Here is a 14,373-nt window from a genome sequence, read left to right on the forward strand (position 1 = left end):
CCGCTATAGATTCGGCCAATGCCAGATATGGTCGAATCTCTTCGGCTATGATCCTTGAATTAAGCATAATACCGGAGGTTTCTGCAATAACAGAATCAAAATTTTCTAAACCTACTCACGCAAATATTATTTAGTTAAAATTATAAAGATAGAACACTTTTTACCAATCGGTCGATCTGTTGAAAATGAAGGTAAAAAGGCCGATGCGGGGAAAATGTCGCGATTAAACGGTGAGATTCCGCTATTTTTAAATCCGGCAATAATATTAGCAGGCGTGGATGAAGCGAGATACGGCAGACGGCTCAATTCAGCCACATCATGAATGGTGATTCTTTTACCAGGATGTTGCAGCATCCAGTCGTTAAATGCTTGCTTTAAAGCCGATTTAAAGGGACCAAACACCGTGATGTCTAGAGGCTGAAGGCGATGAGAACAATGAGGAGGAAATGTTAAAAGATGTATGCCGTTCTCTTTCGCAAACTTGATCACGCTGAAATCTAGATGACTGCTGTGATTGTCAAGAATCAGAACAATGGGATTGATAGAAAAATCAACATGAGTCTTAAAATGTTTAAGAACTCGCAAAAACGTTTCCCCGTTGATCCAACCAGAAGAATGGGCAAGGCCCAGACATCCTGGTGGTCCGTGAATGGACATGGAAGCAAGAAAATTTTTGCGTGGAAATCTGAAAACAAATGGGCAGTGAGTTCCAGCAGCACAGATGAATGCCAGCATCGTTGTGTTCACTCCTCGTTCAGCGGAAACAGTTTGTTGCACTTGTTTCATACCCTTAGTAGCGATAACTTTAGGAGGCGCCAAGACAGTCGGGATCCCCGTTTCATCGGCGTTCCAAATCCGGGCAGCTGAAAGACCAAATCTAATCAATAATTCCATAAGAAGATTGAAAAATTGTGCAACAACCGGCGCGTTGAATCCACTAGTCCTAGCTTGACTGGTCGCTTCTGGTGCACGGATAGAAAGCGTAACATTTCTCTTCATAAACGCAGAAAACCAGTCTTCGGATGCCTTTTCGTTTTCAGTCCAGTTAGGCGGAACGGCTATCTTGTTGGCAACGGCGAAATTGAAAGCTAGTTCTCTTGTTTGGCTAGGGGTCAGTCCATGGCTCATTAAAGAGCAAGTCTTTAAATATGAAACTAATTAATTTTCAAGCGCAATTGAAAAAATCTGACGGGAATGTTGTTCGCGTCTCACGGGCTCAAATTCTTGTGGAGCGCGCCCGTTTACGCGAAACATTTTTACGTAATCCCCCAAAGTAGATTTTTTCAATCCAAACTGTGTGCTTGCTGTTCTGATACTCATTTTGCCAGTAAGCACCTCGGTCAATGCAAGTCGAAGGTCTTCTTCCGTAGCAGGTGGATTGGTTCGCTTTGGTTTGTACGTGCGAACCATCTGTAAAAAAAATACATAGTCGGTTAATATGCTGAAATAATCGCAAAATTAGACCCAAAGTGTATGACGTCATACCTTGAAACACAATTGTAGAGTAAAAATCACCAAATCGGTGATAAAACAATGAAGTAGGCTACGTGGATGTTGACTGGATCGATGAGATTCACAGAATGAAGCATCTTGCAATACAGTGTCTTCCTTATGAAGGGAGAATTGTCATTGCACATGATTGAAGGTTGATCGCTCGATATCCGTCAGTCGGTCATTTTCAAACACTAATCACTAACAAGTCACTTGAATTCTGTGCACAAACCGCCGCATCGTACCCGTGTAGCCATCATCGGCGCTTCCCCTCCGCGCGTCCGGACTAACCCCTGACTACACTGTCCGAACTTCCCCCAAGAGGGGTGTCAAAGAAATTTTTTTTTTTCTGAAACAAATAAACATCAAAAAAATATTCTGAGAAAACAAAAACGTGTTAAAATGAACCATGCACTGTTAAGATTATTTTAAAAAGCGTCGGTTAAATGGTTAGGGGACAGCAAGAAAAAAATATCGGACCAAACATAGTTTTTGTGACCCATAAAATTTTTTTTTATTCATAACTCGAAAAAAAATTTTATGAATGATACACAAATTTATCCCAAAACGCGGATACAGCATGGCAACAACATACATCAATTTCAAAAATTTAAAGAAAATTGGATGTGAAAAAACCAAGTTGTCCGAAGTAACCCCTGTCCGGGTTAGCCCCGGTCTCCCCTAAACTATAGGATCAGTCTAGTGTAGTTACTATTGTTTACATAACAAGTGGTGCCATCTATGTTTGAAATGTTGAAATGCTGGATAAAAGAACCAAATGGACGATTTTTTACTTTTTAAAATGCAAATGAAAGATAAGATTGTCACATGGGTTCATGTTTAAAGCATAAAAACGATGCGAACCATTATTAGTTACCTTTGCCATAATTTAAATCTATCAATTTTAGCTTGGAAATATGTTTAATTCGTCATTACTGACCATTTTCACTTTCAACGATTCCTATTGGTTGAAAAAATTACCAATAAAGCTTCTCAGGTCGACCGACGGAGGAGGAGCCTATGCTGCTATAAAGACCTCTAAACCTTCGGTTATTTAGTAAACTAATCCCTCAGGGATAATTTCAGCTTTTCTAGGCACTCCTATTTCAGCGAAGAAGTCTAAGACTACCTCCTGGGTTTGGGATCACTTTACTAAAATAAGTGAGAACATGTGCAAGTGTAATTACTGTCAAGTTATTCATGTTGTGAGTGGGACTGGAACCATGTCTAGACACATGCATTCAAAGCATCCTACTAAGATCCCCAAACCCTCGCAAAGCACTTTAGATTTTAATGGGAAGGTAGTAAAACCAAATAAGGTAACACTGAATTTTCTCTTTGTGGTTCCTTTTAACTTCTTTTCACGTCATTTGTTTATTTGTATCAAGAGTTTGATCCCAAAGTAGCCCATCGGGCCTTTATTGAGTTCGTGATTACAAATAATCGTGCATTCACCATCGGCGAAGAAGCTTCATTTCAGAGATTTATAAACAAACTGCAACCACTCTACAAAACTTTGGGGGGTACCAGTGTTAAAAACAGGGTCATGAAAACCTATGTCACGATGAGGCATCTTGTTGTCCAGAAGCTTAATCACTACAAAGTTGCCTTAACGACCGACATGTGGACATCTCCAAATAATCTTGCTTTCATGGGCATAACGGCAACGTTCCTAGATAAAAAGTTCAATCCATCCGATATTATTATTGGATTCCAGCACGTGCCAGGGGAGCATTCTGGTGTAAACCTGGCAAACAGTTTTTACGAAACCATTCAGTCGTATAATCTTCAGGAAAAGGCAAGTTCCTTACATATCGTTAATGTAATGTGGTCAATCAATACCTATGTTTGTTTTTTTTAGTTGTTAGCCATCACCATTGACAATGCGAGTTCAAACGAGACATTTATCGATCAAATTGTCAAGCTTACAGAAAAAAATGCAAACCCATTCAATAAGGACAAGTGGATACATTGTTTCGCACACGTGTTGAATCTCTGTGAAAATGTGCACTAGAGTGCATGGCTGAGCTTATTGACAAGGTAATAATGAAATTACAATAGATTTTGAATGAGTTTACAGATGTAATTTCTTTACAGTTGCGCAATCTAGTAACATCAATGAGGGTTTCCCCAAAAAGAATTCCGAAATCAAAAAAAATTCTGATGGACCTTAATTTGAGTAATTCTAAATTGCAATACGAAGAGGAAGAAGTATTGTTGTCCACGCTGAATCGAGTAGTGATTACGGGAGATCTCTTGCCCATATTGGATGTTCAAACTCGTTGGAGTTCAACTTATTAATTTCCTAAGCGCTCATTGCGGATGGAAAACGCCATAAATGAAATCGCAAAAGATCAGGATCTTAGGAAGAATGAATTGCAACCGGGAGAATGGGAGATAGTGAAAGAAGTCTTCGAGTTTCTTAAAAGTTTCGCCATCATCACGACTTACACCGAGGCAACCAAGTACGCAGCGCTTTCCCTGGTGGTCCCTATGTATAATAAGCTTCTGGATCTCCTCGAAAAAGTGTCAACGGACCGAAGAAAACATCCGTTGATTCAAAAAGGGGTACAAGCTGGATTGAGGAAATTGTCGTCGTATTACGACAAATCCTCTCCTTTGGTAATGACAGCGACATTTATGGATCCACGTTGCAAAATGAACTATTTTTTGGTCAACGGCTGGAATGTTGGCGCAGAGCTAACAAATTCATACTCATCTCTTGATGAAGACCTCATTTCAACAAGAGTGAAACCAGCGTAAGTTGTGTCCAATCTCAGTGGGTCATTTAAGTTTTTATTTCACAATATTCTCATTTTTTTTTTAAGGATTGCAGATATATGGAGCAGCTACTCGTCAATGCCGTTGTCATCTGAAATCTCCCAAATGGATAATCCACTAAATATTAACCTTAACGAGGGTAACCGGACTGAAAATAGGAAACCATCGCAGTTTGACCAAAGTTTCATTGCTGATATACTCTCCGGATCTTCAAACAGCGTCGTCCATACAAAAGATGAATTGAAAGAATATGAGGCGGAAGAGCTTGAACCAAGCAACTGTGATCCTGATGGCATTCTACTGTATTGGGCACAGAGGTCACGCAAATGGCAGCGTTTATCGTGCATGGCGAGGGACATCTTCACCATTCCCACCACACACGCGTCCAGCGAAAGGGCGTTCAGCGTCGGGAAAGATGTTTTCCGTATATCAAGAATGAGTCTCAGCCCTGAAACCGTAGAAGCCTTATTATGTCTGCGCTCATGGTACAGAGTAGGATTGCTAGAAGATGTGAATGTCGATGCATTTATTCGTGAAATCGAGAATGCGATTGTTGATGACATTGATAATGAAGAACTAACTTACGCTCACATGCAGTGTAATTCGTTTTTTGTAGGTTGAAAAAAGCTTTGGTAATACAACTTCTCTCGTAGAACAAATCATAGTTTGCAGTGAATGACGTGTTAAACCCTTGGTAAACCCACGGGGCGGACCCAGGTAAGAGGACGGGACGAACTCGCCGGGCAGCCCGCTAGAACCCGATCAAGATCGGGGCGGTAATCTCTTGCCCCACGCCCCTGAAGGGCGAGAAGTAAAAAGAGTAAACCTACCCCGATCACCAAAAAGTCGCCCTGATCAACGCGGGGCTGAGCCCTATCCCTAGCAGTATAGCTACACCTCCCCTTTCACACCATCAGTGTCATAGACCCCTGGTTGCTCCACTAGGGCTATTTTTCCTCTCAGAAAAGGGGTACCCTCTTGCGGGGATTACTTTACAAGAAAACGAAGGTTTTGGGTCGGGGCATGGTCTGGGCGTATGAGTGATTTTCCGCCCGGTGGGACTGCCATCTGTTAACAAATGAGTTTTGTTTGTTTTCTGAGTGGAGTGAAACAACACACCCGCAAGAGGCGCCCATGAGTGGTTAATGGGGAAAGTAGTGTGACTGTTTTCCGCGCTGTTTTCTTCCGGATAAAAAAAAATACTACAAAGAAAAAGAATCCTGAATCAATTCCTCTTCGTATTACACACCATAATATACATTAATACACATTAATTGGCCATCTTAGATAGTTTGCACAGCTAATGCTGCTCTTCTTTTAATTTCTGGCTAACCTTATTTTTTAAACGTTTCGCTTCCATATGATATCGGATTTCTATATATTCAAACATTAAAAAAGGGACCATTTCCATGCGATGTTCGTCGCATTAAATTTTTGGTAAAACAAGGCCGTCGCATGCAACATCATGGATGACTTGGTGGAACGAATCTCTCATGTAAGCTTTTTCAGAAAAAAATGATTTTGAACAATTTTCTCAACTTTGGCAAATGTGAAAAACATGCCAAGAGAAGCAACCCTTGCCTCTCTTGGCATTTTTTTAAGTTGAGAAAATTGTTCAAAATAGTTTTTGAACGGCCTTGTTTTGTCAAAAATTTGTTGCGACGAACATCGCATGGAAATGGTCCCTTTTTTAATGTTTGAATATATAGAAATCCGATATCATATGGAAGCGAAACGTTTAAAGCGAGACAAGAAAAGAAGTAAGTTTTTAAAACATATTTCAAAGATGCTTCTTTTATAATTACTAAATCTTCGTTACAGTGCCGGTCCACTTATACGACCACTTGGTGCAGCGGTCGTATAACCGGATGGTCGCATGACTGGTCGGACGCTATAGTAGTGATTAGCAGGTGACGACTGATTTTAATTTGATATGATGCGATATCGTTTGGCTTGTCTCAGTACAAAAGTGTATGAAATATTAAAAATGTAGGCTCAAATCAAATAGAAACAAGACTAGAAAAAATACGCCTAGCATTAAGAGTCTTGTTACGCGAATTTACATTTTATTTTACTTTTCCCATTCTTCACAAGTACAATAGCGATGCGTTCTGATCCACTTACAACAGAACACTGGCTGACGTAACGCACTTTTGTTAAAAAAAGTCCAGCCCTCTCACCTTAATGAAAGTCAATAGTCATTTTAAAAAATAGAACTCGAAAAAGGATTAAAATAATGCAACTGTCGGTACATTTAGCGGCATAAAAGTTTGAACAGGGGCTGTTCGCGCCAAAAAGTGGTGCAAGCAGAAGGGTGGTCGTATAACCGGGTTGGTCGTATGAGTAGGCGGTCGTATAAGTGGACCGGCACTGTATTGGGTGCAATGCAGACTTCAAGACATGTCGCCGTATTCAGAAATACCTCATTGCTGGAACACCTAGGAACAAATGGCTTACTGATAGCGAAATTTTACTTCAAAATTTGTAGCCCAAAACTAAAAAGGTACCTACGAAGTACTTCGATGTTGTAGGTATACAGAAAGTGGAACACACAACCAAGCGACCAAAACCTGTTGAAGACGATTTGCAGCTGAATGTTACGGAATTGAATAAAACTATCCCCGGTATTTCTGATTATTCTGAATGTGGTGCTAGCGGTTCGAATCAGCAGTCATCTCAAGCGAGTTATGTCATGAGGAACCAGCATGTGACTCCAAGGATTATTTAATTGGGGATTTCAATTCCAAAAATTAATGTGGTTTCAACTACTTAACATCTTCTGCTGAAATTTTGAACAGCTTTGAAACAACTACACCAATTACAATGCATCATAACCGGGTGCCAGAGATGCCTTATTCTGATAACCATAAGCTGCATGAAATGCAATTTCCACCACAGTCATCCAACACAGTTCGCAACTGTCGTACACCACTTACGGAGCACAATCTACAAATCTTGCAAATAATCAATTTGAAAGTACTCATTAAAAATTTAGTCCAATTTTCTCTTAAGTTATCAGTTTGTAATCTTCAATTGTAGTGATGATTGATTTTCTCCATCAACTGCAGTCAACCACCAATGAAAAATTGGAGAAATTGCTGTTCCGCATTGACTGTCTTGAAAAAATTCTTACCAATTCATTGCCATCATCCGCCGCCGGGCACCTCAAGAAACACATTGATTTCTTCACAGTTCAAGTTAATCCATTTTTAGGACACACTGCACACACTAGAAACGCAAAAAATACTAAACAGCATCCCTAGCCTTTTACTTAAATTAATTTTCATGGATAAACTAGGGATGATTAATTATTTAAAATGACTGTAGAAGACGAAGAATGTCTTAAAGTGTAGTATTCTAAAACATTTTCTGAATTGGAAAAGTATTACTAGGGTAAATAAATCAAAAACCCCCTTTTTTCTTATCTCCCCCTGCAATCGAAACCCCCCTGGATTTTTTTAAATTTTGCAACGCAGCATCCGAAACTGGTCTATTGAAATGTTTCAAAATAAGTGATAAATAAGTGCCTAAAATTACTTCAATTTCTCATCAAAAAGTCAATGTTACCCTAATTCCAATACCAAAAACGCAGAATTAATTTATGCCTATTAATTGCTTACTTTAAACTTTTCAAAACTTTCACGAATAAAAAGACAAACAAATATTAAATGTTCATTTGTTTTTCCAACTAACTAGCGGGTTATACGAGTAAAAGGGTTTCCACACTTTCGCTACGTTAGCGAATGAAAATAGTTTAAATTACAAATTTGATTAGCTAGTGGTTACATATGACAATTTTGATTAGCGAATCGGTTCGCTAATGAACGGGCATTAGCGAAGAGGTTCGCTACTAAAAGCCGTCTGCCCAGTCAGAATAGCGAACTAACTCGCTACTAGCTAATCGGCCGGGCAGCCAAATTCTCACAATAGCGAAGTAGTTCGCTAATCACCGGGCCCAGTAGTCAACTAACTCGCGCCATCATGCGGCCAATAGCGAAGTAGTTTGCTAATGGAGATCCCCCTACATTTTGAATAGCGAATCACTTCGCTATTATAAGCCCCCTACATTTTCTATTAGCGAAGTAGTTCGCTGATGGAGATTATCCTACATTTTGAATAGCGAATCACTTCGCTATTATAAGCCCTCTACATTTTCTATTAGCGAAGTAGTTCGCTAATGGAGATTATCCTACATTTTGAATAGCGAATCACTTCGCTATTATAAGCCCCCTACATTTTCTATTAGCGAAGTAATTCGCTAATGGAGATTATCCTACATTTTGAATAGCGAATCACTTCGCTATTATAAGCCCCATACATTTTCTATTAGCAAAGCGGTTCGCTAAGAAATTCTCATTATATAATACATATTAGAGAAGCGGTTGGCTAATGAATTCGCTAACGAATAATTATTTGCGAACCTTCCTTTGCCAATGAATTCCCCAAAAAATCTAAATTAGCGAAGCGGTTTGCTATTCAGATCCCCATGCTTTTATTGGCGGATCGGTTCGCTTTCATGAAATCCACGTTTTATGTATATCCATTCTCATTTCCAAACTTTAGCCATCTTGACCTTCTAATGCCATTCGCCATTCTTTTCATGTTTCCTCAGTTCATGCCTTTGTTGGGTTTCCTAACTTACTGTTTCGAAACAATAATAAGGGATTAACCCTATTTTAAAACCTTAATATCTAATTAATTTCTATGAAACATAGATTTGCATAAAAGTTTTATTCATCAACTTTTTCATTAGTTGTCATGTTTGGCCGTCGATTTTCATCGGTGTTGAACCCCATCTACTCGGAATCAAGTAAACGTTGACGCACGTTTTATCATTCTGACATCGGATTACACTATAACCTCTCCTGTGTCTATCGGAGAACGTGGGTGCTCGTCAGTTTATATAGGAAACTATAATAACAAAACAGTTGCTGTGAAACAGTTCAAAATTGACAATGTGGCACTCCCTGTGAATACAAATATGCTTCTGAAAGAAGCAGAACAGCTTGCAGGTTTAAATCATCCAAACGTCATCAAGTTCATGGCCGTTTGTCCTTCCGCAGGATCGCTTCTCCTAGAATATGCCGTGAAAACAATTGAGATGAGCGAGGGCGAAAGTTATGAAGTTCACTCCTTGCGGCAACTTTTAGATGCTGTTGGAGAAAGTTTCCCTGAGCAATTAAAATTTGAAGCCTGTTATGAACCTTGAAAACTGAGCATGTTAATAAAGCTGGCAATGTGTTCTTCGAAGCACCAGAGATATTTGAAAATTCCCCTAAAAGTGAAGCTAGTGATATCTACTCGTTTGGAATGGTAATGTATGAACTATTCTATCCTTCTATTGGCATCCATGGGAATCAATATGTACCTCCAGTAATCCTCAAGTTGTCTCAGCTTTCATCATTCAAGCTGTAAAATGTGTTAGAAGGCCACCCGTTGAAGTTTCTTTACTCAATTGCCATTTTACTGAAATGATGAAGAAGTGCTGGGATAGAGATCCAGAAAAAAGGCCAACAGTTTCATCGCTGATAATCGACATACAAAATTTACAGGTTAAAATATTTGTTGCTGTATTGAAAATGTGTCTTCAAAAAAACTTCAGATTTATTTTTTTAATTAGGAGGAAATGGATCATAATTCTACCTTGTCATACGAAGCCTTATCGCCATTGCATGTTCCCTAAAATTCGTCACTGAAAACGGCAATCAGAGAGAGACTCGTGAGTTCAAACAGTTCTCCTGTTACAACACCGGTGATTGCCTTTACGCAATGCACTCTGAACTTGAGACCAGCTGAAACTGTTCATAAACGAATCCTGGATTTCAGCGAGGTATGTGTCAACACAGCATTTATTTTTTTTATAAATTTTTAATATTACTTCAAGAGTGCTGTTCTCTTTAGGGTTCGAATTCCATGAGTAGCAGTCCTACACGATCTATACCTTCAAGAAGTGTGACAAAAAAAAATACAACCCACGTTGGTTTTCAAGTAGAAGTAGTTGTTGAATTTATGTATTAACAAACTCTGTACAAACTTGTTGCTGGACCATATCGACGTTGCCAACTCGTATATGCTGTTTATATATATAGATTCTCCCTTTAACTCCCACCCTCTGTCGTCTGCTGTCTTGTCTTCGTCAATCCTGTCAATGCTAGTTCGTGTCTTTTTTATGTTCGTGACTCTCTACTAATAGGTACATCTTGTCCTAAACCTTAAGACTACCTAAAGTGAAATAAAAGAAACAAAAGTTCGTGCATTATAACTATGTTGTGTGTCTGTTCTTTTCTGGTTCTCCATTTTCTTCTCTCAATAACTTTTTCAAAACTTAACAGGTTATGGGCCCAGCACGCGAAACAGCAAATGAATAACATTTTTTTTTTAATGTGTGTTTGACTAATAGGTTATAGACAAACAAACAAACAGAGAATGGCCAACTCAACGGCAAAGGACGTCGGTCACATTGCAAAATTTGACGGGACAAATTTCCCTTCTTGGAAATACGGGATCTGGATGTTTCTTGAGAAAAATCGACTGATTCCAGTGGTCGACGGGAGAGAGACAGAGCCCAAAGAGGTAAGAATCAGAATTGTCCTTGAAACAGCACACTGTGCATGAACAAAAGTGAAGATGTAAAACTACATCACAAACTAACGGTGACGTTCATCAGTAAACCATGACAGTAACAATTTTTTTTTTCCGTTTCTCATACAAGCGATGCTTGAAAAAGGGTTACTGTTTTGTCATGATGAAATCAAATGCAAAGATGAGATTCCACCAAACTGGTGAGGAACAGTAAGAAAATCAAATGCAAAGTCGAGATTCCACCTACAACGGTGAGATGTGATATCTCAAGTCACGGAGGGAATACGGAAAAGTTCCACATTCAGGTTCAAAGTTGAAATTCCACCAAATTGGTGAGGAATAGTAAGAAAAATCAAAGAGTAGTAAGACTCCTTTTTCATTTTGGCTGGTGGTATAAGATCCACCAGTATACATGTCATTTGTGTGGCAAAGTAAAAAGGAAACTCATATCACAAATCGGAACAAATATCTTTTCTAGAGCTTGAACGAGGACGGGACGGTTGAAAATGCAACCCAGATTGATACCTGGAAGCAGAAGGACGTAGACGCTCGAACGTACATTTACTCGACAATCAAAACTGAACAACAGATCTCACTTCAAGGATGCACCACAGCCTTTGAGATGTGGACCCGGATTCAAACTGAGTACGCCGAGGTAGCAATCGAAAATGTGCACCTCCTTATGGCACGATTCTTTGATCTGAGGTTTGGATCTGATCAATCTGTGATGTCGTTTATTGCCTCAGTCGAACAGCTGGCAAGTCAACTTCATGATCTAAATTCACCAATCTCCGATCTACAAATCATGGGAAAAATTATCATGTCTCTGCCGACGAGTTTCCGACACTTCACATCGGCTTGGGACAGCGTACCGTCAGCTGAGAAGACCATCACGCTGCTAACATCTCGGCTTGTGAAGGAGGAGAAGATGAACAAACTCCAGTCAAATGGACAACCCAACGTTGCTGAAGGAGCCTACTTTGCTGGACAACTTGCTCCATTCCTCAAACCAATGACGCAAAACCATCCTCAACAACAGCCGTATGTTCATCCAAGTGGAAGCAGAAATGCTCGTGGAACCTACCGGGGAGGATTTCGAGGTGAAGGAAGAAGATGTGGCCGCGGGGGAAGAGGTTTTAACGGACGACCTTACTTTACCTGTCACTACTGTGGAGCTCCGGGACACAGGATTGCTGATTGTCGCAAGAGGAAGAAAGCTGAAAATGATCCAGGGGAGTCAAAGGTTAACCACTACGGCCATTTCCAAGACTTTGGATACTCATCCCTGTCTTCAATCTGTTTCGCAGCCAGACGAAATTTCGACTGGTACGCCGACTCAGGTGCCACCCACCACATGACGGACCAGCGATCAACCCTGTGGAATTTTGAACCGGTCGTGGCCAACAGCTGGTCAGTCGAAGGAATCGGAGGAGTCAAGCTTTTTGTTCACGGAAAATGGGACATTCACCTTACATCCAAAGTGAACGGAAAAACGCTACGCGGGACCATTCGTGAAGTCCTATACGTCCCCGACATCGGCACGAATCTCTTCTCCATCGGAAACGCCACGAAAACTGGATCAGAAGTGTTTTTTTAAAGACGAAACTGTCTCATTCAATAGAGATGGCAGAATCGAAATCCAAGGGCAGCGAGTTGGTGACACTCTCTACCACCTGAACATTCGAGCCGAAGAGATCCCACAAAGTGAAGTTCTTACGTCAAGAGTCACTCAATCTCTGTCAATCTGGCATCAACGCTTCGCTCATTTGAACGTCAAAACCTTGCGCAACATGATAGAGCAGAGGAGCGTCGAAGGATTCGGGTACATTTACAACGACTGGTCTACCACTCCATGTGAAGGCTGCCTTTTGGGGAAGATGCATCGTCATCCATTCAAGACTGGACGCACGCGGGCAAACGAGATCGGACAACTCGTTCACGCTGACGTGTGCGGCCCGATGCAGATCTCAACACCAGCTGGCTCCAGCTACTTTGTGGTCTTCAAAGATGATCTCAGTGGCTGGTGCACAACCCGACTCATGAAGCAGAAATCTTAAGTACCGGATGTGTTTCAAGATTTTTCCGCCCAGCTTAAGAGCGAGACAGGTGGAGAAATAAAAATTCTTCGATCCGACAATGGAGGTGAATTCCTCAGCAACTCTTTTCAAGCCTGGTTGGCCAAGTGTGGAATTCGTCATGAAACCAGTGCCCCCTACACGCCTCAACAAAACGGAGTCGCCGAGAGATCAATCAGGACGATCATGGAGGCAGCCAGGAGTATGCTGTACGCTAAGAACATTCCAATCGAGATGTGGGGAGAAGCCGTAGCCTGTGCCACGTACGTCTTGAATCGTTCGTCGTCCAGCAGCTGCACAGCAACCCCTTACGAGCTGTGGCACAGAAAGAAACCTGACATCAGCCATCTTCGAGTTTTTGGTTCACGAGTGTTCATACACATCCCTGACGCGACACGTCGCAAGCTTGATGCAAAGGCTGTTAAATGCATCATGGTTGGCTACAGTGACAAGTCAAAGGCATATCGCTGCTGGAACCCTGCAACTCGCACCCAGTGTTTTGTATTTGGACAATAAAATAAAATACTTATCAAATAAAATACAGAAAAATACGTATTTTAATACGTATTTGTATTTGACCTTTGAACGTATTCTTATAGCTGTATTTTATTTGGCATTTGATACTAAATATGATTAAAATACCAAATACATTCGAAAATACTTTTTGAATTATAATTTTTAAAAGAATGATCAAGTTTGATAGGAATATAGGGCTGTTCAACACGGTGTATTACAGAGCGGCAACCCTGTAAATCTTTCAATGCTCATTGGCTGGTTTCGGCTGGTTCAATTTTTGTTTGTTGAAGCAGACGAAACTAGCCAATGAGCATTGAAACTTTGAAAGTTGGTTCACAGATTTTACCGTGTCAAACAGCCCTATAGGATTAATTTGAGGAATATTTTAGGAGTCGCGTGGATTGTCTGCTATGTGCTACGCTACAAGAGAGCAAACAAGTGTTTATACTATTTGGGAAATGGGAAGGTAAGGTAAAAGGTATTGAACTATTGATATATAACCTTAATTTGATAAATTATTACTATAATTTGATTTGACAGTCAAACAGTCCAATTTCCATCCTTTCTCATTGGAATTTCATTTTCAAAGATTGGATCAGTGGAAAGTGGATATTCTTGCATACTGCATAGTGGTGCGTTGGATTTTCACATGTCAGACTCATGCATAGCTCGACTTAGCTAAACAAAGGTATTTCTCATGATTATATTGTTCAATCCCAGCAATAGGTTAATAAGAAATCTCCAAAATGTAACTTAGAAGCAGGCAAGCAGAAAATTTCAAGTATAGAGAATGTCACCACCCTCTGCAGCCAGGGGAAAATCAGTACGTGGGGGCCAGACTGGAAGACCAAGAAGAAAACCACCAAAAGCTTTAGCTGGGCAGAAAACTGTTCCATCTCCAACTGTCGATGAAGAATTAGGTATGGAA

At 40.3% G+C, this 14,373-nt stretch overlaps 1 protein-coding gene across 1 annotated transcript; it reads left to right on the plus strand.

Moving 5' to 3' along the window:
* Positions 1–3,510: 3,510 nt before the first annotated feature.
* On the plus strand, positions 3,511–4,893 carry LOC116936754 (zinc finger BED domain-containing protein DAYSLEEPER-like). The gene is made up of 4 exons (XM_032943920.1): positions 3,511–3,531; positions 3,589–3,702; positions 3,802–4,250; positions 4,320–4,893. The coding sequence occupies exons 1-4, from the start codon at positions 3,511–3,513 to the stop codon at positions 4,891–4,893; spliced, it is 1,158 nt and encodes a 385-aa protein (XP_032799811.1).
* The last annotated feature ends 9,480 nt before the right edge of the window (positions 4,894–14,373 follow it).

This window comes from Daphnia magna, linkage group LG2 (genome assembly GCF_020631705.1).
Source record: "Daphnia magna isolate NIES linkage group LG2, ASM2063170v1.1, whole genome shotgun sequence".
NCBI lineage: Eukaryota > Metazoa > Arthropoda > Branchiopoda > Diplostraca > Daphniidae > Daphnia > Daphnia magna.